Consider the following 22395-nt stretch of genomic DNA (forward strand, 5'->3'; position numbering starts at 1 on the left):
ATTTACATAAAAACTTCCCATATACTCAAACACAGTAAGGGTTATTGGGGTTAACAAGACAGTAAAGACACAAATTATCAGAAAGCACACAGTAATTAACAAATGCTCAACAGCAAAAAGCACACTTTCACCTTCGATGTCAAAACACGGCCCATCTGACAGAGAGCGTCTAACAGTGGAATTCTTCCCTACAGCACGTTTTCAAAATAGGGTTTCAGGATTCTTGTGAAAGGGGAGAAACTGGAAGACCTTGTTGTATGCAAGTACATTTTTAAAAAGTCTTTTGTAGAGTGAACAAATTTTATATGAAGGGCTAAGATAATAAAAAATAACAAAAACCTCTTTCCCGGCTACAGTCAGAAGTCCAGGTGGTTTAGGCCATCACCGCACCCAATGGACAGCTGGGTTATCGGGTAAAGTAAGCAGTCTTCCTAAAACTAGCTCTGTGTGGGGGTGTGTGTGCACGCATGTATGTGTGCATACACATAACAAGTGGTCACACGTTCTCCCCTGCAAGCTCATGGTTAAAAAGGGAAGCTTCCTAAACACAGTGATGGGGCAGAACTCTGATCAAAGGGGTATCCAAAGCTTCAGGGCAGGCTGGCCACTGTCACTCACGCCTGTAATCCCAGCACTTTGGGAGGCCAAAGCAGGTGGATCACCTGAGGTCAGGAGTTCAAGACCAGCCTGGCCAACAAAGTGAAACCCCATCTCTACTAAAAATAGAAAAATGAGCTGGATGTGGTGTCAGGCGCCTGTAATCCCAGCTACTTGGGAGGCTGAGGCAGGAGAATCGCTTGAACCCAGGAGATGGAGGCTCCAGTGAGCCAAGACTGTGCTATTGCACTCCAGCCTGGGTGACAGAGGCTCCGTCTCAAAAAAAAAATGCTCGAGGGCAGCTTTGACTTATTTCTTTAGTCAACGATCTAGCATATCTTCAATTATAGTGTCTCAACGGAACACTGTCATTTGGGGATTCCACCAAACAGGAACTAACTACTTTCCAAGATTAAAATATGGTCAGAGTTCAAGAGCTGAACGGTGGCCTGGCCCCAGGCTTAGGTGATAAAGCCACGGCCCTGTTGTTGTCTCTGGGCCCCCAAACACCATGGCCTCTGAGTTTCAGACAAGCCCCCAAACACCATAGCCTCTGAGTTTCAGACAAGCGGCCAACCTCACGGAGCTGGACCCTCCCTGGATGGTCAGGTAATACAATCACAGGATAAAAATGTTCCAGGAGGAGCTCAAGGACTTCCCAGTATCCACGACTCCATCCCCTATACAACTGCACCCCCACCTCCAAATAATCTGCTAACTTTTATGAAATATTTTATTTTTTTTCACTAGGCCACATTAAGGACTTTATATTAAATCTTTTTGATTCAAATGAGGTTGTTCATCTACCCACTAGGTTTTTTTTAAATGTTTATTCTAGAACTGACTGAGTTCCAGAAAATTAATAGCTTACTATAAAAACAAATATAAAATGTAAAGCAAAAGTACCTAACAGATGAGAGAGGGAGAGCAGCACAGAGACACCTGCACCTCATCCCAGGAGCCTGGGCTCATTAATATACTCTGCTCTCCTCCGCGAAGAGTTCCTGATTCTCTTCTGCATATATAAATAGCAAACCTTTAACAGGGTCATGCGTGGCATATCACTTCTTTAAAAAAATCCTGGTTTAGTTTTGCTTACTTGGCTGTTTAGAAGCAGTAGGAAACAAGACTTACATAAACAAAACACCTTGACACACAATGGTCAAAACAAAGCATAATAAAGCCAGAAAAGAAAAATCCAAGTTAGGATGGAACACATCCAGCAAAGGCACACGAGGACAAAAAGCCACGTTAATTATGCCTCTGAAGAACTATAAGGAAGTCCCTAACAGGAATACTGTTGTCATGTTTCACTGGGGATTATGAAACTCATGGAAAAGGCAATTCCACTGCGAGGACAGCAAGTTAAAAACAAAAACTGTAAAAAATAAACATATACAAATAATATTAGATTTAAAACAGCAGAAAGCATGCATTCTTAAGAGACAAAGTCTTTAATGACCCACATTAGACACTTTAAAAGATTTAGCTGAAGCGGTTTTCCTTTAAAACCATACAAATGTGCTTTGAAGGGCCAGTCATATAACTGGGCAAACAATTGGGGTGGATGACGCAGACCTTGAAAACACACGTGCCAGTATTTATGGGATTCCTTTTTACATTCCCCTCAAGGCTTTCAGTCCCAAAAACCAGTTGGTTTTATCAGGCAATAATGATTAAACACATTTACCGACCACCCCGTGATGGAAAGCAATGGAAACAATAGCTGAGGAACGCACCACCATGTAGACAGCAGCTGCCAAGGACAGGCTAGAAAATACACTGTTTAAAGCAGAGCTGGTAAAATTGAAATACTAACATTCAAGCCCCCCAGAATTCTCAACAGAAGAGTCATATTAAAGTGAACCAAAGGGGAGATTTTAAAGAAACATAAAAAGGAATGTTTAGCAATTAAGAGAAAAGATAGGCAAAACAGAATACCAATCAAATGTGTTTAACAATTTACAAGGACTACAATCACGTCAAACTAGGTTTCTGACCGGCATTTTAATGAAAGCACTGTCCCGGCATTAGCACTGACCCAGCATGGCGGCTGGTGCCCTTCCCAGAAACAAACAAGTCACTCACGTTTCCGTCGCTCCTCTGGCCCCCTTTGTGGGTGATCACCACCACTTCCATCCACTTGCGCAGATGTTGCTGTTGGAAAAACACATCCTGAGACACAACTTCACAGTAGGTGCATTCCACTGGTGGAAACTCCTATGTAATCATTCATTTCCATCGTGTTTAGTGTGAGAACTGCAGTGTTTCCATTATTAAAACAGCGCAACCATCTAACTAGTGATGAGAATAACTGGCACTTGTTCATGTTTCAAAATAAAAAGGCTGCCTTGCTCTGACACAGAAGGAAACGCCCTGACTCCCGGGTGTTCCAATACCAGGCCCTGCCATTTTACTTCCTGTTAACTTGTTTCCTAGCTGTTCACTGAGTGCTTGGAAGTGTCGGCTCCCACACTGGGTGTCACAGTAGAAACATGAACGGCCGACATCATCCCTGTCATGATGTCCCTCTCCTTGCGGAGCCCGTGGTCTGATGAGGAAAAAGGTAAACATAAAGGTGCCTGCTGTGTGTAGCTACAATTACGGTGTTGTAAGAGGAAGACAGGAACCAGCTCTGGACGAGAAAGGAGGGGGTCGGGGTCCTCCTGCTGAGGATGGGACTAGAGAAGGCAGGAATGCCAGAAGCAGAAGGGCAGAGAGAAGAGGAGGGCAAAGGCCCTGACAGCACAGAAGGAATGGCGGCCATGCGGCTGGGGAGCAGTGGGCACAATGGGGACCCTAGGGAAGGGGCTGGTGAGATAGATGTGGACCCCACTTGGTCAGGGACTGTGCAAGTGAGTGCCATAGGGCCGCAATTCCCTCTGCAGAATGAGGGCCATGCTTCAGCAAGAGACTCTGCATTTAAGTGTATGGGAAGAGACCCCAGACTTTAGCTTAACCCAGGCACCCGGTAGCCAGGCTCCAGCCTCTGTGTCCAGCAAAACCAGGCAGACAAATGCCCAGGCCTTAAAGCTAAACCACAACAAGAGCATTCAATAACAGTTGCATATTTATTACCCTGCGTTGTTCAAACCTGTCCTTCAGAACACCGATGTCCTACAGGAAGTTAGCAAGCTGCTTTAAAAAGGTTTCCATGGTAAAACAGGAATGGGGAACAATGGTTTGGACACCTTAAAAACTCTTCTCTAAGACAAGCCTTCTCTGAGCCTTTAATGTCCTTACAGTCCATGTCAAACTTTGAGAAGCCGCGTTTCCCAACCTTACGTAGCCAACAAACTGGTCTTCATGAAACACCGACATCGTGCGGAGTCAGTGTTCCAGGGAACACTGGCATTGAGAAATGCATACAATAATACACATTTCTTCAAAGCACTCAACATTTTACCAACAACATTCCCTGAAAGATATTAATCACCAGAACAGAAATTCATGAACCCTACTCCTTACCAGAATGGCTCCTTACACAAAGATGTAAATGAGAGTAACAGAATTAAAGGGGTAGACAACAGCCAGCCACATCACCATTCTTTTTTTCCCAAAGGAATAAAATGACACTAATGGGTATATAAAATTCATCTTTAGTTTGATGAGGAAATATTCAAGCCAACCAAGCACATGGCCAGGCGCGGTAGCTCACTCCTGTAATCCCAGCACTTTGGGAGGTGTACAGATCAACTGAGGTCAGAAGTTTTAGATCAGCCAGGCCAACATGGTGTGACCTGGTCTCTACTAAAAATGCAAAAACTAGCCGGGCATGGTGGTGCATGCCTGTAATCTCAGCTGCTGAGGAGGCTGAGGTGGGAGGATTGCTTGAACCCAGGAGATGGAGGTTGCAGTGAGCTATGATCACGCCACTGCACTCCAGCCTGGGAGACAGAGCAAGGCCCTGTCTCAAACAAACAGAAAAACCAACGAACCACATAAAAGACTTAATAATCATACGTCAGGTAACTCAGTCTTAAGGAAACTGAACATCATATGCAAAAGAATGAAGTTGGACCCTTATCTAATGCCATATACAAAAATGAACTCAGAATGGGCCAAAGACCTAAATGTAAGAGCTAAAACTCTAAAACTCTTAAAGAAAGGTAAATTTTCAGGGTTGTTTTCATGAATGCCCACCCTAAAAGTAAGGTGCCTTGGCTCTTAAAATTCTGCTGATGGCCTGAGCTATTAAACTCGAAGGCTTATGAGGGAAAACAAGAGCTCCAGCAGTGACCGAACTTGGTTCTGAAGAACATGATTAAGTAGGGACAAGTGTGTCCCTTACCACTGCCTCTGGCAGAGCACAGCAGGCAAGTGTAATTCAGGAAGACCTCTGCCACTAAGCGCAAAGGCACCGTCAATGTTAAGTCCAGGCTGGACTCAGTCCAGGTGGATGCTGGATGAAAACGTCTGGATGGAAACTCCTCCAGTTTGAACCACTCAGAGAGCAGAAAAGGGAGGAAAAAATTCACCTAAATGAACCATTAACACAAAACCCATGTGATTTATTTTAGGCAGAAAGAACACTGGCCTTGGTCAGAAACTACAGACGTTAAGGCAGCTGTCTTCGTACTGCACTAAAAAAAAATCTGGGTAACAATGTTCACTGAATGAATTCCCAGCTCACAGCAGGTCTGAAGGGTTAGACTGGGGACTAAAAATAAACAGGCTGGGCCAGGAGCAGTGGTTCACATGAGGTCAGGAGTTTAAGACCAGCCTGGCCAACATGACGAAGCCCCGTCTCTACTAAAAATACAAAAAATTAGCTGGGCGTGGTGGCAGGTGCCTGTAATCCCAGCTACTCGGCAGGCTGAGGCAGGAGAATCACTTGAGCCCAGGTGGCAGAGGTTCCAGTGAGCCGAGATCGCGCCACTGTACTCCAGTCTGGGTGACAGAGTGAGACTCTGTCTCATAAATAAACAAACAGGCCAGGCGCAATGGCTGACATCTGTAATCCCAGCACTTCAGGAGGTCAAGGCAGGTGGATCACTTGAGGTCAGGAGTTCAACACCAGCCTGGCCAACACGGTGAAAACCCAGTCTCTATTAAAAATACAAAAAATTAGCTAGGTGTGGTGGTGGACACCTGCAATCCCAGTTACTTGGGAGGCTGAGGCAGGAGAATCACTTGAACCCGGGAGGCAAAGGTAGCAATGAGACGAGATCACACCACTGCACTCCAGCCTGGGCAACAGAGCCATACTCTGTCTCAAAAATAAAAATAAAAATAAAAATAAACAAACAAACCAAAGCTGCTTCAGGCAAGCATACAAAGGCAGCAAAAAATGACAGACGACTTTTCAAGAGGAGACATACACAAAAGCATTAGGACATTTGGACACATGCATAGAGCTCATGGGCCTCATGTGTGAAAGCACCTCAGCCGTAATACAGGATGTAAGATAAAGTGTTTATTGGATGTGCTCTGATTAGGAAGTGATGTAACTTTATATATTTATTTTAGCCACTCTTGTGAATATATGGAATATATGGAAACTGATAGGTGTGTATGTGTATTACATATATTTAGAAGCTTAAGGCGAAAGTCCCCAATTTGGAAAATTCACTTCCATATTATACTTTGTTTTTCAATTATAATGTATTATTAGGGCATAACTTACAATTTTAGTATTTGGGTCATTATTATTTAGGTACTTGTAGATATGAAGAAACTAGCATATAGATGAGGTAAAAAGCTATGTGTCTTTCATATATGAGAGATTTCTCTACATTCCATGTGTAGATAAATACAATGTATCTGTGCACTGTGATACACTGTATCACACACAATGTATCCATACCTGCAATCTCTCTCTCTACATAACGCAATCTCTACCTCATCTGTCCATCAGTAGATATAAACTCCTGTTTATAGTTGGGGGAAAGGTACACCAAAAATAAAAAAGTAGCTCCAGTATCTTAAAACGTCAAATGGTCAAAGGCTACTTGGGAAACATAAGCATGAAAAATACATTCATGTTTGCAGTGGTGGACCATGAAATCCTGTTTATTATTTATAAATCCATTTACCAGAAGCAAAATTGAATGCAAAAGAAAGCTAACAGATGAAATCCTCCATCCGCTTACATTTCAATTTTAAACACTGTCAAATGGGTTTTTTTCCTGCATAATTATTTCTCTGGTAATTCTAAAAACCCAAAGGACTTCCAATGTTCTCACCCAAGACTGTATGAAAGAAGGCACACTTATCTATTTTGTAGGAGAGTATATTGGTAAAAATTTCTTTGGAGAGCAATTTGACAAGGTGTTGAAAGATTAAAATGCATACATTCTTTTGATCCAGAAATTCCACAACTAGAAATGTACACCACAGATAAAAGCATGTGAAATTATGAACAAGTTTTTCAGTGCATCATGGTATATAATGAAAAGGCTGGGAACAATCTAAATGTTCACCAGTGAGGCCATGGTTAAATAAATTATGGCAAGTTCATGTCATGAGGTATTCTGCAGCCATAAAGCAGAATGAAGTACTTCAGGTACTGAAATGAAATGATAGCTGTTAAATGGGAAAAGCAAGGACTGTGTATATATATATTGTACCTCCTTTTATAGGAAAAAATATATACACACATGTCCTCTTACATATATAAAACATCTCTAAAAGGATACACAACAAAGTCTTAACCCTGGCTGTCTCAGGGAGGGGACTGGGTAGCTGGAGGACAGGGTGGGAGGGAGGCTTTCTGCAGTACATCCTTTTACACCTTTTCAATTTTAAGCCATCTGAATGCATTATTTTTATTTATTTATTTTTTGAGGCAGGGTCTTGCTCTGTCACCCAGACTGGGGTGCAATGATGCCATCTCGGCTCACTGCAACCTTTGCCTCCCATGCTCAGGTGATCCTCCCACCTCAGCCTCCAAGCCAAGAAGCTGGGACCACAGGCACGTGCCACTAGGCCTGGCTAATTTTCTTTTTTTGAGATGGAGTTTCACTCGTTGCCCAGGCTGGAGTGCAGTGGCACAATCTTGGCTCACTGCGACCTCTGTCTCCCAGATTCAAGTGATTCTCCTGCCTCAGCCTCCCTAAGTAGCTGGGATTACAGACGCGTGCTGCCACACCAGGCTAATTTGTGTATTTTTAGTAGAGAGGGGTTTCACCATGTTGGCCAGTCTGGTCTCGAACTCCCAACTGCAAGCGATCCACCCACCTCGGCCTCCCAAAGTGCTGGGATTACAGGCGTGAACCACTGTGCCCAGCTGCATTATTTATTTTTACAATAATTTAATTTTTTAGAAGTTTGTTATAGAGCGTTTAAATGCATTTGGCTTACCATCATCTGATCACAAAATTTATCATTGAAGGAATTTGGGAAGAGCCTCGTGACCGAAGTCAGGCGATTCACAACATTCAGCGTCAAGCTCCGGTAATCTCCCAGCATCATCAGCAAAGGTCGCATATGTGTGTGGATTTGATCGACTTCTATGGTAGCACCTTCTAAAAACTATTAAAAAAGAAAAGTTGTAAAGAAAAATAGACAACTGAGGACACTTCATAATCGAACAGAACTCATCTTCAACCTTAGTTGCAAGTTTCCGTTCTCCTTCAGGAAGATGGAATATTAATCATATACTATTTCATAAATTTATGATGAAATGACGGAGACTTATCTTTACTGTTTAATATTTTAAAAAACTCAGTATGACTATGAAACAGGTATATTCTTATTACAGTTTAGTGTGTAATAACCACATGCATAAAGCCTTTTAGGCATACACTGTTTATATAGCAATAAACAGGAAGAACTCTTAATGCAGAGTACACACATGTGTGCACACACACGCGTGCGCATACACACACGCACACACACTCACCTTTCTCATACAGGCTTCTCCGGCCTCTTGGAGCTCACTATTGGTGGAATTCAGGGCTTTGAAGAGCGCAGCGATGATTTTCTCCCTGGACTGAGGAAGGTAATTGCAGGCAGCAAGTGCATCTTCAGGGAGAGAAATCGAGACAATTCCATTATTAACTGGAAAGATGCCCAAATAATTTTCTTCTCTATATTTATTTTTTATTATTATTTGGTAGAGAAGGTGTCTTGCTATGTTGCCCAGGTTCATCTCTAACTCCTGGCCTCCAGGGATTCTCCTGCCCTGGCCTCCCCAGTGCTAGGATTACAGCTGTGAGCCACTGCCCCCGGCTGAATTTTCTTTCCCAAAGGCTCCCACCAACCAGCAAAAAATATGAACCACGAGCCCTCTTTCCTAGTGTTTGGCCCTGAGAAAGACAAAAGTACACATGGTCTTCCATCCACATGTGGAGTATAATCTAAGAGTGAAGTCCAGCCTGCCAGAAAAGCCATGATAAATCTTACATCTTCAGATGAGAAGAAGAAGGCTTGAGGGGGAAGAAGAGAGACCCCACTGACACCCCTATCCCAGGACACCTTCACAGGGTGACGGGGTGGCTGGACCCAGGACAGTCCCATCTGAACAAGGCTGATGGCACGGTCTCTGGCCCTCCAGTGACAGGCAATGCAGGGGACAGACACACACAGCCCAGCCTTTCTTCACTACCCAGCTTTGAGGGTGAAAGGCTTTAAGACTTTCAAAAGGCAAATATTCTTAGGGAAGGAGACACACCTCAACCTTCTATGTCAGGTGACAGGTAACATTCATTCTAGCAAAAGTAGCACCCACAATGGCTAACACGAAGGAGGCACAGGAGAGTTCCCCAAAGAAGGGACCCCAAGAGAAGAAAGCTGCCAGTCACCCCTGGTCCCCCTGTTGGCTTTGGCTTGCACTGTCTGGAACACTCCACCCCATCTTCTAGCTCAGGTAGCTGAGACCATAGTCTGCCTCTCAGCTCTCCACCTCTAACTCAAGAAAGATTCTGGAAATATGTTATTAAGAGCATAAAAATCAACAAAGCAAGAGAGAGTCAACTAAAAAAGTTTGTATTGGGTATTCACCTTCACTCCCCAATAGAGAGAAAATGATTGTTTCTATCTCAGCCAATACAGATCTAGTCTATTTTCCTACACTTTGCATCATTCCTGTGCTTGACAATGATAACTGAGGTTTCCCAGTGAAAACCTAGAGATTGCAGGATTAACAAATGCTTGAGTCATTGAAAAGCTTCTAAGGCTGTCATGTCCCTTACGATATATACACTCTGATTCTGGCACCATATGAATGATACGACAATCCTTTTAAACCAGAACGTCTGATTCATAAAACAACAACAGACTTTACTATAAAGCACAAAATTACTTCCATCCTAACAACACACGTAATTCTATGGCATCTCATTACACAGTTTGATAAACATACAAAAATAATTTTTTGATCCCATCTTAAAAAGACTACAAAAAGTCATAAAAATTAGACAACAACAAAAGGCCACTTTTTTTTTCTATAGACCTCCTGTGGTCAGTCTCCTTTCACTTTTATACCCCATAGATTTTCATTAACTTACTTAATGCCGCAATTCGTAAAGGTACGAGCGACGGAAGGCTTTTATAACAGGGCAGCTTTGTTAAAGCTGAATCTTCAGCCTCACACAAATTCAACAGCTGCAAAAGATAAAACAATTACATTTAGCCCACTCTTCCTGTGAAGACATAATAACCTTGCAAATAACAGAACACAGCAATCTTCCACACACTGCAACACAATTAACAACTGACAAACTAAGCTAAAATCCTAAAGATTTTAAGTATCAAAGTATGACCGAGCCTCTTTAAGGCAAAACTCAGTTTACTTCATTAGTGGAAAGAATTCTTAGACACTTTCTCACCCACTCTGATACCATCACGTTTTTTTTCCCTCAAAACATGGGGTTACTTTATCTAACTGCAAATCCCATGATGGCAGGGCTGTCTCTTCCTGGTTCAGATCAGCCTCCCCAGGGCCTCAGACAAGTGTTCAAGAAACAGATGGGCTATAATTCAAATATTTAAGTGAACACACTTTTTTTTTCAAGTACAGAAAAGCATAAAGTAGGAAGCTGAACATCACTAGGAATTCCAGTGGCTATCCTTCCAGACATTTTACCACACAAGTAGATATTTCTCTATCTGTTATCTAAATAATAGATATTGTGCTCTATCACTATTTCCCCCTCCTCTTCATTCACATCCTGGAAAACTAGTATAGGCTTTTATCATTTTTCCACCTTAAAAGATTCCAACCTGGTAAAAGACTTAAAACAGCAGAAAAGGATACAGAGTGAAAAGCACTTCAAGCCACCCACCCCATTCCACTGCCCAGAGGAAACCATTGTTGCTAGGGCCTTGTATGACCTTCAAAAATACTCTCCTCACATATAAGGGCATGTGTGTATATATGCGTGCAGGTATGGAGACAGAGAAGTCAACTACAAAACAAAACCCCAACACAGCCACACAGCATCACCTGGGAAGCTTTCAGACAGTGGATTCCCAGGTCTCACCCAAATCGACTGAACCTGAATCTCCAAGGAAAGGACTCGAGTCCATGCTTTTCAAAAGATCCGCACGTGTTCTGATGCAGCCAGGCACTGAGAGACATCTGGAAAACCAGTTTCATGCCCTCAATACTGCCAGGCTCTGGTCTTAAGTGCAGTGAGGAGTTTTCCATGCAGGTTAAAATACATCTGTCTCTAGATCAGCCAAGGGAAGTTATGCATTTCCTAAAGGTCTTGACCTTCTGTCAAGCCTTACAAATGATAAGGTATAAAGATCAGAGCCAGATCATATGATCCTATAACCATATGTCCAAGCAAAAAACAGGACCTTAAAATGTCAAGAGGTAAATTTTCATAATCAGAAATTCAGACAGTATGGACCTGGAAGAATTTGCTTTCTTCTGATTTTTGCTGCGGTATACTCTGACAATGCCTCTGCAAGTGTGATTCATGTCCCATAAAAATTTTAAATTTTATCTGATCACCAGACCACTACTGTATTCTAAAGATGTTGCTTATAATTTGGCAACATCCACAGTTTCATTCCTGTTTGTCACACTAATAGCACCCCAAACTGGAATGTTTACAGTGACAAATACTCATAAGATGCCATCTGCCAGGGTCCGTGCTTGGGTCAAGGGGCAAATCAAGTCCACTAAAAAAAATAAGAACTCGGCTGGACAGTGCAGTGATTAGGAACCATGCTCTAAATAACAGTCCTGGCTTAAATTCAAGCTCTCCAGCTCACCTGCCCTGTGGCTTTGGGTAATCAGCAAACTCTAAGCCTCAGTTTCCACACCTTCAAAGTGAGAACAAACAGCTCAATCCCTGCACTCCAGGGGGTGCTGTCAGAACTTAGGGCACTTGTGTGATGTTCTCAACAGCACATGGCACATTTCAGTGATTAATGAATGCAATAAATTGGCACTTGTGCCGGGCCAGCTGACCTAAGAATGATTAAAGCAACTGGGTGCAGCTTCATCTTTAAAATACAACCTTGAGGCCCTAAATTCAAGCAAAGATTCCTGTTGGGGCTAACAGAGTTCTGAGAACTCACAAGACATCAGCGTCTCTGCTGCCCATACCTCCCTTCCGCCCGAGCCCAGACGCAACATACCTGCTCAGGTTGCTGTGCCAGGTGTCAGTGGGTTACCTGCGGGTCCCCGCCCGAGCCTTCTCTGAACGCTGCCTGACCAGTCTTCGCGTACAAAGACAGGCTAGCAGACACACGTCATCACCATCCACACCACTCCGCACCACCACCCCCCTACCTCTGTGTAGAACACCTTATGCTCCACCACGTTAAGGTCCATTGTGAAGAGCCTGGGCTGCAACGTGGTACAGAACGTGTTCCCCTCCATCAGGCCAATCTGTGCGTTGGCAGGCTGGTGTCGGAGCAGGTGCTTCTTAGGGGGGACCATATCCTGCAGGACCTGGGGAAGCCAAGGAGGAGGCACCACTCACCAGCTGCCCCTTGAGACACAAACACTTTTTAAAAATGTGAAAACCATGTGTGAGATCCAAAGTTATTACAGATATCTTCTCATTAGGGAACGGGAGATACATTTCATGTGCAAAACCTTGGTCATGGAGAGGCATGTGAGATATGTTAGTTCCTAAAGGTACAGCATAACCTCTCTCTCTTTAAAAATTAAAAAAAAAAATCCAAAACAAAAGACAAAACCACAACAAAACAAGAATAAAACTACCAGACTGTGCTATAGCCTCAGGAACGCCGCCCTCTACTCTCTTGAAGTACACTGTTTTTTGCAAATCTCAAGTCATAAAGAGCAGGCACCACGGTAGAGCTAGCCCTCTGTGTCTGTGGTTCTGCATTCTCAGATGCTACCAAGCAAGGAGAAAACATACTTGAGGAAAAAATAAAAAATAACGTGACAAGAAAAAACAAACCATTAAAGTGTAACTATTTACATAGCATTTACATTGTATTAGGTATTATAAGTAATCTAGAACTAATTTAAAGTATATGGGAGATTATACAAATTTTTATGTACCCATAAAAATTTAAGGATAGGCACGGTGGCTCACGCCTGTAATCCCAACACTTTGGGAAGCTGAAATGGGAGGACTGCTCGACCCCAGGAGTTCAAGGCCAGACTGGGCAACATAGTGAGAGCCCATCTTTATAAAAAAATAGCTGGAAAAAAATTTTTTAATTAAAAAGAAGAAAATGACATTTTGGGCTGGATGATAATTTCCTTAAAGAAAAGAAATAATTTTAAAAGTTAAAAAAAATAGGCTGGGCGCAGTGGCTCATGCCTGTAATCCCAGCACTTTGGGAGGCCAAAGCAGGCAGATCATGAGGTCAGAAGACCGGGACCACCCTAGCTAACACTGTGAAACCCCATCTCTACTAAAAATACAAAAAATTAGCCGGGTGTGGTGGTGGGCGCCTGTAGTCCCAGCTACTTGGGAGGCTGAGGCAGGAGAATGGCGTGAACCTGGGAGGCAGAGCTTGCAGTGAGCCAAGATCATGCCACTGCACTCCAGCCTGGGTGACAGTGAGACTCTGTCTCAAAATAAATAAATAAATAAATAAATAAAAGTTAAAAAAAAATAAAAAATAAACTAGCCAGGCGTGGTGGTGTGTGTCTGTAGTCCCAGCTACTTAGGAGGCTGAGGCAGGAGGATCACTTGAGCCCAGGAGTTCCAGGCTGCAGTGAGCTAGGATTGCACTCCAGCCTGGGCAACAGAGTGAGACTGTCTCAAAAAAAAAAATGAAAATAAAAAAGCATTAAAAAAGAAAAAATAAGTCAATAAATAAAGTACACAGTATATGTGCATAAGTTATATACAAATATCACACCATTTTACATCAGATATTTGAGCATCCCAGATTTTGGTACCCACGCAGGGTCCTGGAACCAAGGCCCCACAGATACCAAGACACAAAATTATAAACGGAGTATCACCTCAACTCAAATTTAAAAAAAAGTCTCAAAAGTTTTGTTGAAATTACCTTGGTTCTGGTGACAGAAATCTCACCTCTTTGTGGGGTTCCATGATCACCGTGACACTCTTCCCAGTGACCTGGGCCAACACCTGCAGCGAATGCATGGCCTGCTTCCTCACAGTGGAGTTTGGAGAGGTGACTTCTCGAACCAAGTCATGTGTCACATGGTGGAAAGACTTTTCCTGGGCGGCCACGATCTCTTCGGCTCTCTCCTCGTCTTTTAAAGGTGTTGCGCACCGCATCAGAAGCTGCTCCAGGGTGGTCTTTGCCATGGCGACTGCCCCATTGGAAACCTGCAAGTCAGGGATGCCTTAGAATGAAAGCAGGGCGATGCCACCCACTGCACCCACCGTCTCCTGCACAGCTGTCTGCCACAAAGACTGTCACTGGGGTCCATGCCCTTCTCGCCAGCTGCTTTAATGAGGTGACTTCACAGCACCCACTTGGTGCTTTAGTCCCTAAGTCACCTACTCAGAAAATGTGGATCCAAATGTGACCCCTGCATTCACCAGATAAGCTGGCAATGCCCATCATGTTCTACTGGTGTGAGTCATATCTGCATAGGTTTAAGAATGCAGCTCCTCCGGAAACAGCACATGACAAGCAGAATTCCCCTTTTCAGACACACTGTGGTAAACACTGTGGCCTGTAACTGTTCTTTATCAAAGCAAACAGGTATTTAGATACCCACAGAAGGCCTATGGGAGCTCTGAGCTGTCCTTTTAGTGAAGATGCTGAAATGAAATCTGAGTATCAAAGTCACCATGCTGCTAGGAGAGCATATTTGCAGAAGGATCTTATAGTATTCTTCAGGAAACCACCATTTCAAAAACAGCATGGTTAGGTTTGGGGCCACCCATCACCTACCTCTCCAGTTAAGTCCATCATGACAAACAGAAGTGCTTTCAGGAATGTCTGCTGGTTCTGGAGAACCCAAGTGAGAGGCAGCCGCTCCATGAGAAACTTAATAGACACCACACCCCCCAGCTTTGCATACCATGCCTGTTCATAACAACATGCACACAGGCGCTCCACGATGTAAGAAAACAGGGGCAGCTGGCAGGCCTGGAGAGGAAAATGAACAAACCACAACACGTTACTGCAATTCTTGTTTTTTTTTTGAGACAGAGTTTCGCTCTTATTGCCCAGGCCGGAGTGCAATGGTGTGATCTCGGCTCACCGCAACCTCCACCTCCCAGGTTCAAGTGATTCTCCTGCCTTAGCCTCCCGAGTAGCTGGGATTACAGGCATGCGCCACCACGCCTGGCTAATTTTTTTATTTTTAGTAGAGACAGGGTTTCTCCATGTTGGTCAGGCTGGTCTCGAACTCCCAACCTCAGGTGAGCGGCCCGCCTTGGTCTCTCAAAGTGCTGGGATTACAGGCGTGAGCCACTGCGTCCGGCCGCAATTCTTAAACTATCAGTTTCTAGAAGGACCACTCTCAGGTACAGACACCCTCCAAATCAGAAGACACTCCTCAACCCTTCCTTACCCTCTCCTTGGAGCCCAGGATGATACTTGCAACATCAAATATCACAGCTAGGGCCACCTCCCCGATTTTGCAAAGCTCCTTTTCTTCATATGCCATACAAATAGCAATTGCGTCAATGAGAACCAAAGGATCCATTCCTTTCGAGCCATTTTCTTCACTGTGAAACATGGCTGTGCTGGGCTGGCTGCCCACCTGGTAGCAAGGCAGCAAGAAAGGGCCTAAAAGGAGAGAGGGGAAGGCATGTGAGAACAGTCTTGTCCCTCAAACTGCAGAACTCCCCGATGTTTTCCTTGAAGTTAGAAACTCCATAAAAAGCAGGGCACGGTGGCTCACACCTGTAATCCCAGCACTCTGGGAGGCCAAGGCAGGAGGATCACTTGACATAGAAGTTTGAGACCAGCCTAGTCCAACATGGTGAAACCCCATCTCTACTAAAAATACAAAAAATAGCCAGGCATGGTGGCAGGCGCCTGTAATCCCAGCTACTCAGGAGGCTGAGGCGGGAGAATCACTTGAACCCGGGAGACGGAGGTTGCAGATCACACCACTGCACTCCAGCCTGGCCGACAGAGTGAGACTCCGTCTCAAAAAAAAAAATATTAAAAAAAAAAGAAACTCCATAAAAAGCCACCACTGAGATTTCAAGCCAACTTCTGTTAAACTGCAATTATGTGTAAATTAAGTGGTCTGATATGCCTTTAGGCTGTATTTTTCTGAACGTTTTCTATGATACACTGTGTTATTTTCATGTATCTCAATCATAACTCAAAAATATATTAGTTCAAAATGAGAACCACAGTGGCTCATGCCACTTTGCCACTTTCATAATCTTTTACAATTAAATAAGCCCAGTACTTTTGGAAGCCAAGGCAGGGGAATCACTTGAGGCCAGGAGTTCAAGACCAGCCTGAGCAACATAATGAGATGCATCTCCATAAAAATTTTTTTAAAAATTAGCCGAGCGTGGGCTGGGTGTGGTGGCTCACACCTGTTATCCCAGCACTTTGGGAGGCCAAGGCGGGTGGATCATGAGGTCAGGAGTACGAGACCAGCCTGACAAATGTGGTGAAACCCCGTCTCTACTAAAAATACAAAAAAAATTACCCGGGCGTGGTGGTAGGCGCCTGTAATCCCAGCTACTCATGAGGGGTGAGGGAGGAGAATCACTTCAACCCGGGAGGCAGAGGTTGCAGTGAGCTGAGATCGCACCACTACACTCCAGCCTGGGCGACAGAGCAAGACTCCGTCTGAAAAAAAAAAAAAAAATTAGCCGGGCGTGGTGTTACATGCCTGTAGTCCCAGCTACTCAAGAGGATGAGGCAGGAGGATCACTTGAGCTCAGCAGGTAGAGGCTGCAGTGAGCCATGACCACGCCACTGCACTCCAGCCTGGGCAACAAAGTGAGACTCTGTATCTAAAAAGCAAAACAAAACAAAAATTAAAAAAAAAATAAAGAAAACCACAATGGGGTAACATTTTTTAAAAAAATTATTAAATAGGCCAAGGGGCAGAATATGGAAATGACCATGGGTTATGCTCCGGATATTCCTAACACACAACAACAAAAAGCAACGGCATCCAGCTATGGCAGAGAACAGTCGGCAACAGCATTATTAGGTAATGCCTCAGAGGTACCCAGGTCCAAGGTGGAAGTTACTGGGAAGCTTAGTTTTGCCAGAAAGACAATGTTAACATAGAACAAACACTGAGAAACAATCAAAGTGCTAAATTGTACAGTATTGACCGGTCAGGCCAAGAAAAGTTAAAGGGGAAAATTCTATGTGCTCTGCTGGTTGATCTTAAGGGTGAGGGGCTTTGAGGACACCAACTGGGCAGTGCTACTCCAGTGCGGTCTGCAGACGAACTGTGACTGGTCTGGGAGGAGGTGCTGAAATTGACAGTAGGTTTTCAGAAACTTATGTAGCAACTGGCAGTGGCATGACATTTTTTTTGTCTTTTTTTTTCTTTTTGAGACGGAGTTTCGCTCTTGTTGCCCAGGCTGGAACAATGGCACGATCTCTGCTCACCGCAACCTCTGCCTCCCAGGTTCAAGCGATTCTCCTGCCTCAGCCTCCCGAGTAGCTGGGATTACAGGCATGCACCACCATGCCCAGCTAATTTTGTATTTTTAGTAGAGACGGGGTTTCTCCTTGTTGGTCAGGCTGGTTTCGAACTCCCGACCTCAGGTGATCCGCCCACCTCGGCCTCCCAAAGTGCTGGGATTATAGGCGTGAGCCACCGTGCCTGGCTATTTTTATTGTTTTTTACAAAGACATCACCTACAACGGATTGGAAATAAAAGTGAACAAATACAAGTGGCCCTTCACCACCAAGAGCGTGAGAGCCACTGAAGCGGAGGTGAGCAGCCGTTCTAGGCAGGAGGAACAGCAGAATGAGGATCCTGGGAGCAGAAATGGGCATCGCAGGGGAGACTGCAAGGCATGGGTTGGAGAGCAGGGAGCAGGTGATGGAGAAGTTTCTGGAGAGCAAGACTGGCCTTGGAAAACACAGCCAGGCAGAGGAAGGTGAGCAGTGAGTATGAACACAAACTGTCTGTTTCACAGGCAGCTTGTCCCAAAGCACTTGGACACAGAAGTATTATTAAATTGGGTCTATCTTACAAACAAAACTTGGTAGGTAGTAACTTTCAAGCTGATATAGTGCCCACCACTGAAATACCAATTATCAATGTAGTAAATGGAAAATTAGAAAATAAAAGCCGAAAATCAATCAGCCAAACTCAGCTTTTTCTAGAACAACAAAATGTCCTGAGCAAGTTTTTAAAGCACCTATAGAAGTCAAAGAACCAATCCCGTGCCCCACCATGCCCCCGTGCTCACCACACTGCTGGGCGACTGCCACCATCGTATAGTGGCGGATCAAGCTGGCGACGAAGGGCAGGGCGCTGGGCCGCAGGTCCTTAATGACAGCAGACATGAAGGCGCCTGTCAGGGCCTGCTCAAAAGTCTTCCGGGCTGGAGTGTCCTGGGCTTTGTAGCGATGTGAGATGATAACATTGGGGATGGTCTTTTCTGTAAAGCTGAAAGGCAAAATCAGATCTGGAGTCACGACACCCAACTCCTGAGCTAATGACTCCACCAGGACTTCTTTTCAAATTTTTAATCTGCTTGCTTCCCTCTTATTCAGACAGGCCTGGGTAATTTATCTGCTTTAATTTCAGCAACACCTGGATGGAGTCTCGCTCTGTCACCCAGGCTGGAGTGCAATGGCGCGATCTTGGCTCACTGCAACCTCTACCTCCCAGGTTCATGCGATTCTCCTGCCTCAGCCTCCCAAGTAGCTGGGATTACAGGTGCCCACCACCATGCCCAGCTAATTTTTTTTTGTATTTTTAGTAGAGACGGGACTTCACCATATTGGCCAGGCTGGTCTAGATGGTCTTGAACTCCTGACCTCAGGTGACCCACCCCTGCCTTGGCCTCCCAAAGTGCTGGGATTACAGCACGTTTTTTTTCAGGCTGTAAGTTTCCCTCTGAGTGTCACTTTAGCTGCATCCCATTTAGATTTGGTCACAAATTATCATTTTCTTGGCTCTTTTTCCTTCCCCCATCCTCAATCTTCCATGGAGGAACTTTCTGTCTGAATGAACATCCTTTAGAATGTTCTTTGCTGAAGATGTGCTGGTGGCAGATTTCTGTTTTTATCTGAAAACATCTTTATTTCATCCTTATTCATGGGTCATACTGCACCAGATATATGACTCTAAGTTGGCAATTCTTTTTTCAAACTAAAGGTTTATTCCACAGTTCAGTGGCTTTCACAGCTTCGAAGTGATCATTCATTTGAATGTCATCTTTTTGTTCTGCCATCTTTTAAGATTTTCCCTTTGTTTCTGATTTGTAGTTGTTTCACTATAGTTTATCTCTGTGGATTTCTTTTTATTTATCCTGCTTTGGATTCACTCAACATCTTGGATCTGCACACTGTTTAATTTTTTCATCAGTTCTGGGAAATTCTCAGTCATTATGTCTCTCTGCTCTTTTTGAGGGGTTAAAAGTAAATGATGCTACTTCCCTCTACTCTTCATGTCTCTTACTCTGTCTTGAATTTTCCATCTTTTCTCTCTCTGCATGTGTTCTGGATAAGTATTCGACAACTTCTTAAAGGTTCTCTCTAACTTTTTGGGCAATTTTTATAGGTTTCTGTTTCTTGGAGGTATTTTCAAGTTTGTCTTTCATTAATTTAAACATTCTAAGCATAGTTACAACCTAGTTCCTATAATCCTAACACCTGAAGCCTGTGTGGGTCTATTTCTGCCTTCCATTGATTCTGCTGGCTCTTACTCATGTTGCTTTACTTCCTTGTGCATTTGGTTACCTTGACTCCTCTCTCTTCAATGTCCTTTAAACAATTGAGCACCTACTATATACTCAGCATCACTTCTGATGCTGTGAAGAATGTGAAAATATATAGGAAAAATCCATCCCCTGAAACTTACAATGCAGAAAAATGGTATGTGTGTGTTACCTCAAAAGATCATTACATTAAGGTCATGCACAGTCTGAAGAGGTAAGAGCAAGACACAGACATCACATGAGAAATATCTGGAGAAAGATCACTGTGAAATGAAAATGCAGAGGGTCCACTGCATGCCTTTCAGGCACCAGCTGCTGTGGACAGAATGGTGAGACAAAGGGAGGGAGAAGGGACATGACCCTTGATTTCTTCACACTTACAAACTAATGGAGGAGGTGACAAGACACAATAAAGGCAGGCGACAACTGTGATCCCTTCTAATTCTCAAGCACCCAGTTCTCCTTTCCATTTTCTCTAAGGCCCCAACAAGAAGGAGTAGGTAGATAATATGGCATCTGCTGGACTTCAAGGAGGCTGCTCCTAGCACCAGGAAACCTGGGAGGCCCTCTGCAGCCCCAATTCCTAAAACAGGATCCACCCAACCACACAGAAGGAAGTGGCCGACATACTTGGGGTGTGCCAGGAGCTGGTAGAGTGCGTGCTTGTTGTCCTCCAGGCTCATCATGGCCACCAGGAAGCATTTGATCACTTCCCACGCCTGCCTCCGGTAGTAGGGCTCAGTGTTGGCGCTTTTCAGGCAGTCCAGAGCAGTTTCAATGGCCTACGACCAAGACACAAAGAAACTACAGTTTGTGCTGAAATTACATGATTGTGAAAAGCTTTCACTGAAAGCATCTGCAGCACCCAGAAGAATCTTATTTTTTTTTGAGACGGAGTCTCGCTCTGCCGCCCGGGCTGGAGTGCAGTGGCGCGTATCTCAGGTCACTGCAAGCTCTGCCTCCCGGGTTCACGCCATTCTCCTGCTTTAGCCTCCCAAGTAGCTGGGACTACAGGTGCCCGCCACCACGCCCAGCTAAGTTTTTTGTATTTTTAGTAGAGTCGGGGTTTCACTGTGTTAGCCAGGATGGTCTCGATCTCCTGACCTCGTGATCTGCCCACCTCGGCCTCCCAAAGTGCTGGGATAACAGGCATGAGCCACTGCGCCCGGCCGCACCCAAAAGAATCTTTTTTTTTTTTTTGAGACGGAGTCTCGCTCTGTCGCCCAGGCTGGAGTGCAGTGGTGCCATCTCCGCTCACTGCAAGCTCTGCCTCCCGGGTTCACGCCATGCTCCTGCCTCAGCCTCCCGAGTAGCTGGGACCACAGGCGCCAGCCACCACACCCGGCTAATTTTTTTGGTATTTTTAGTAGAGACGGGGTTTCACCGTGTTAGCCAGGATGGTCTCAATCACCCAGAAGAATCTTAATGCACGTTTCTAGACAGGCGCCTTAACCAACTAAGCCACGGCACCAGTCTCATGCATATTTTCTTTTGAAGAGAGCACAGTGGGCCAATACAGCTTTAATAGGTATTCACCTGGTGAAGCTTCCAAAAGAGGCGGTGGAAGTATTACAAAACAAGGAATTGCACAGTTCAAATTAAAATGCCAAGATGGAGTTTAACAATTTCATGTTCAAATAGCCAATGGCAGATTACAGGAACTAAGTGAGCTTGGAGAGCCTCTTGTGGAAGATTTGCTGGGTTAAACCAGATTCTGCCTCACCTACACGCTCTTCAAGGTCCTAACAAGAATAATAATGAACTTTCTGCAAAGCAGACTTTCCTGTGCCTAGGTTCAAAACTGAAAGATGGCTTTCTTAAGCTTTTACTAAACTCATTCTTTAAGAAAGAAAAAGGTTGACATCATTTTTTTCAGAAAGCCTACATAGCTACGTGCACACATTTTTATTCTATTCATTCCCATGGGGTTGACTGAGATAGTGGCGAAGACACAACCACACACAAAAGTAATCTGAAGCCTTTAACAGCCAAGACATTCACCTTAACAATAATTATGTACATATAAATCAAATAACTAATCTTTGTTAAAAATTTACCCAGGCCCTGTGTGAGGAACCAGGAGAGGGTGATGACAGGGACAGAGGCCCTCCCCTCCAGCCCCTGCCAGGCTTAGAGACACGCAGTGCACACAAACATGACAACAGCTCCTCCCCGGATGAACCCCAGCTTGAGTGTCCGTGCTCTTCGGGGGTATTGCAGAACTGCATGTGATCTGATCAGTAACAGTTGTAAATGGTGGTACTTTCTAAAATTTTATTTTTCAGAATCAATACAACATATGAGCCAATTACCTGCCAAAAAGAATCAAGGACTGCCAAGTGTGCTAAAAGCAGAATGGTTTAATGGAAACTCACTGGTGCTTGGCTTAGCCATGCTCATCTTTCCCTTTACCTCATGGGCTCCTTAGCTATGAGCTATACCAGGTGTGCTGCAGCCGGTGCCAGCAGGATGGTGTCCTGCTCAGAAAGAATGCCTTGACAGGCACCATGGTGAGCCTCTGTAAGGGGGCCCAGACCTTTACGATCCTACCTCTGCAAAACCTGATTTCTTCCAGACTTCAGCTGCTTTGGGGCAAAA

General features: G+C 44.3%; 1 protein-coding gene across 9 annotated transcripts in view; it reads right to left on the minus strand.

Moving 5' to 3' along the window:
• TRRAP (transformation/transcription domain associated protein) overlaps positions 1–22395 on the minus strand; it is a 134320-nt gene that overhangs the window by 67432 nt on the left and 44493 nt on the right. For all 9 annotated transcript variants that reach the window (XM_031012671.2, XM_031012672.2, XM_031012670.2 and 6 more), the window contains exons 22-31: positions 20428–20579; positions 18322–18521; positions 15482–15699; positions 14857–15054; positions 14022–14282; positions 12287–12448; positions 10047–10143; positions 8441–8562; positions 7900–8070; positions 2686–2754 (exon numbers count right to left, since the gene is read on the minus strand). In XM_031012671.2, coding sequence (XP_030868531.2) covers positions 2686–2754; positions 7900–8070; positions 8441–8562; positions 10047–10143; positions 12287–12448; positions 14022–14282; positions 14857–15054; positions 15482–15699; positions 18322–18521; positions 20428–20579 — 1650 coding nt within the window. The remainder of the gene's footprint in view (positions 1–2685; positions 2755–7899; positions 8071–8440; positions 8563–10046; positions 10144–12286; positions 12449–14021; positions 14283–14856; positions 15055–15481; positions 15700–18321; positions 18522–20427; positions 20580–22395) is intronic.

This window comes from Gorilla gorilla, chromosome 6 (genome assembly GCF_029281585.2).
Source record: "Gorilla gorilla gorilla isolate KB3781 chromosome 6, NHGRI_mGorGor1-v2.1_pri, whole genome shotgun sequence".
NCBI lineage: Eukaryota > Metazoa > Chordata > Mammalia > Primates > Hominidae > Gorilla > Gorilla gorilla.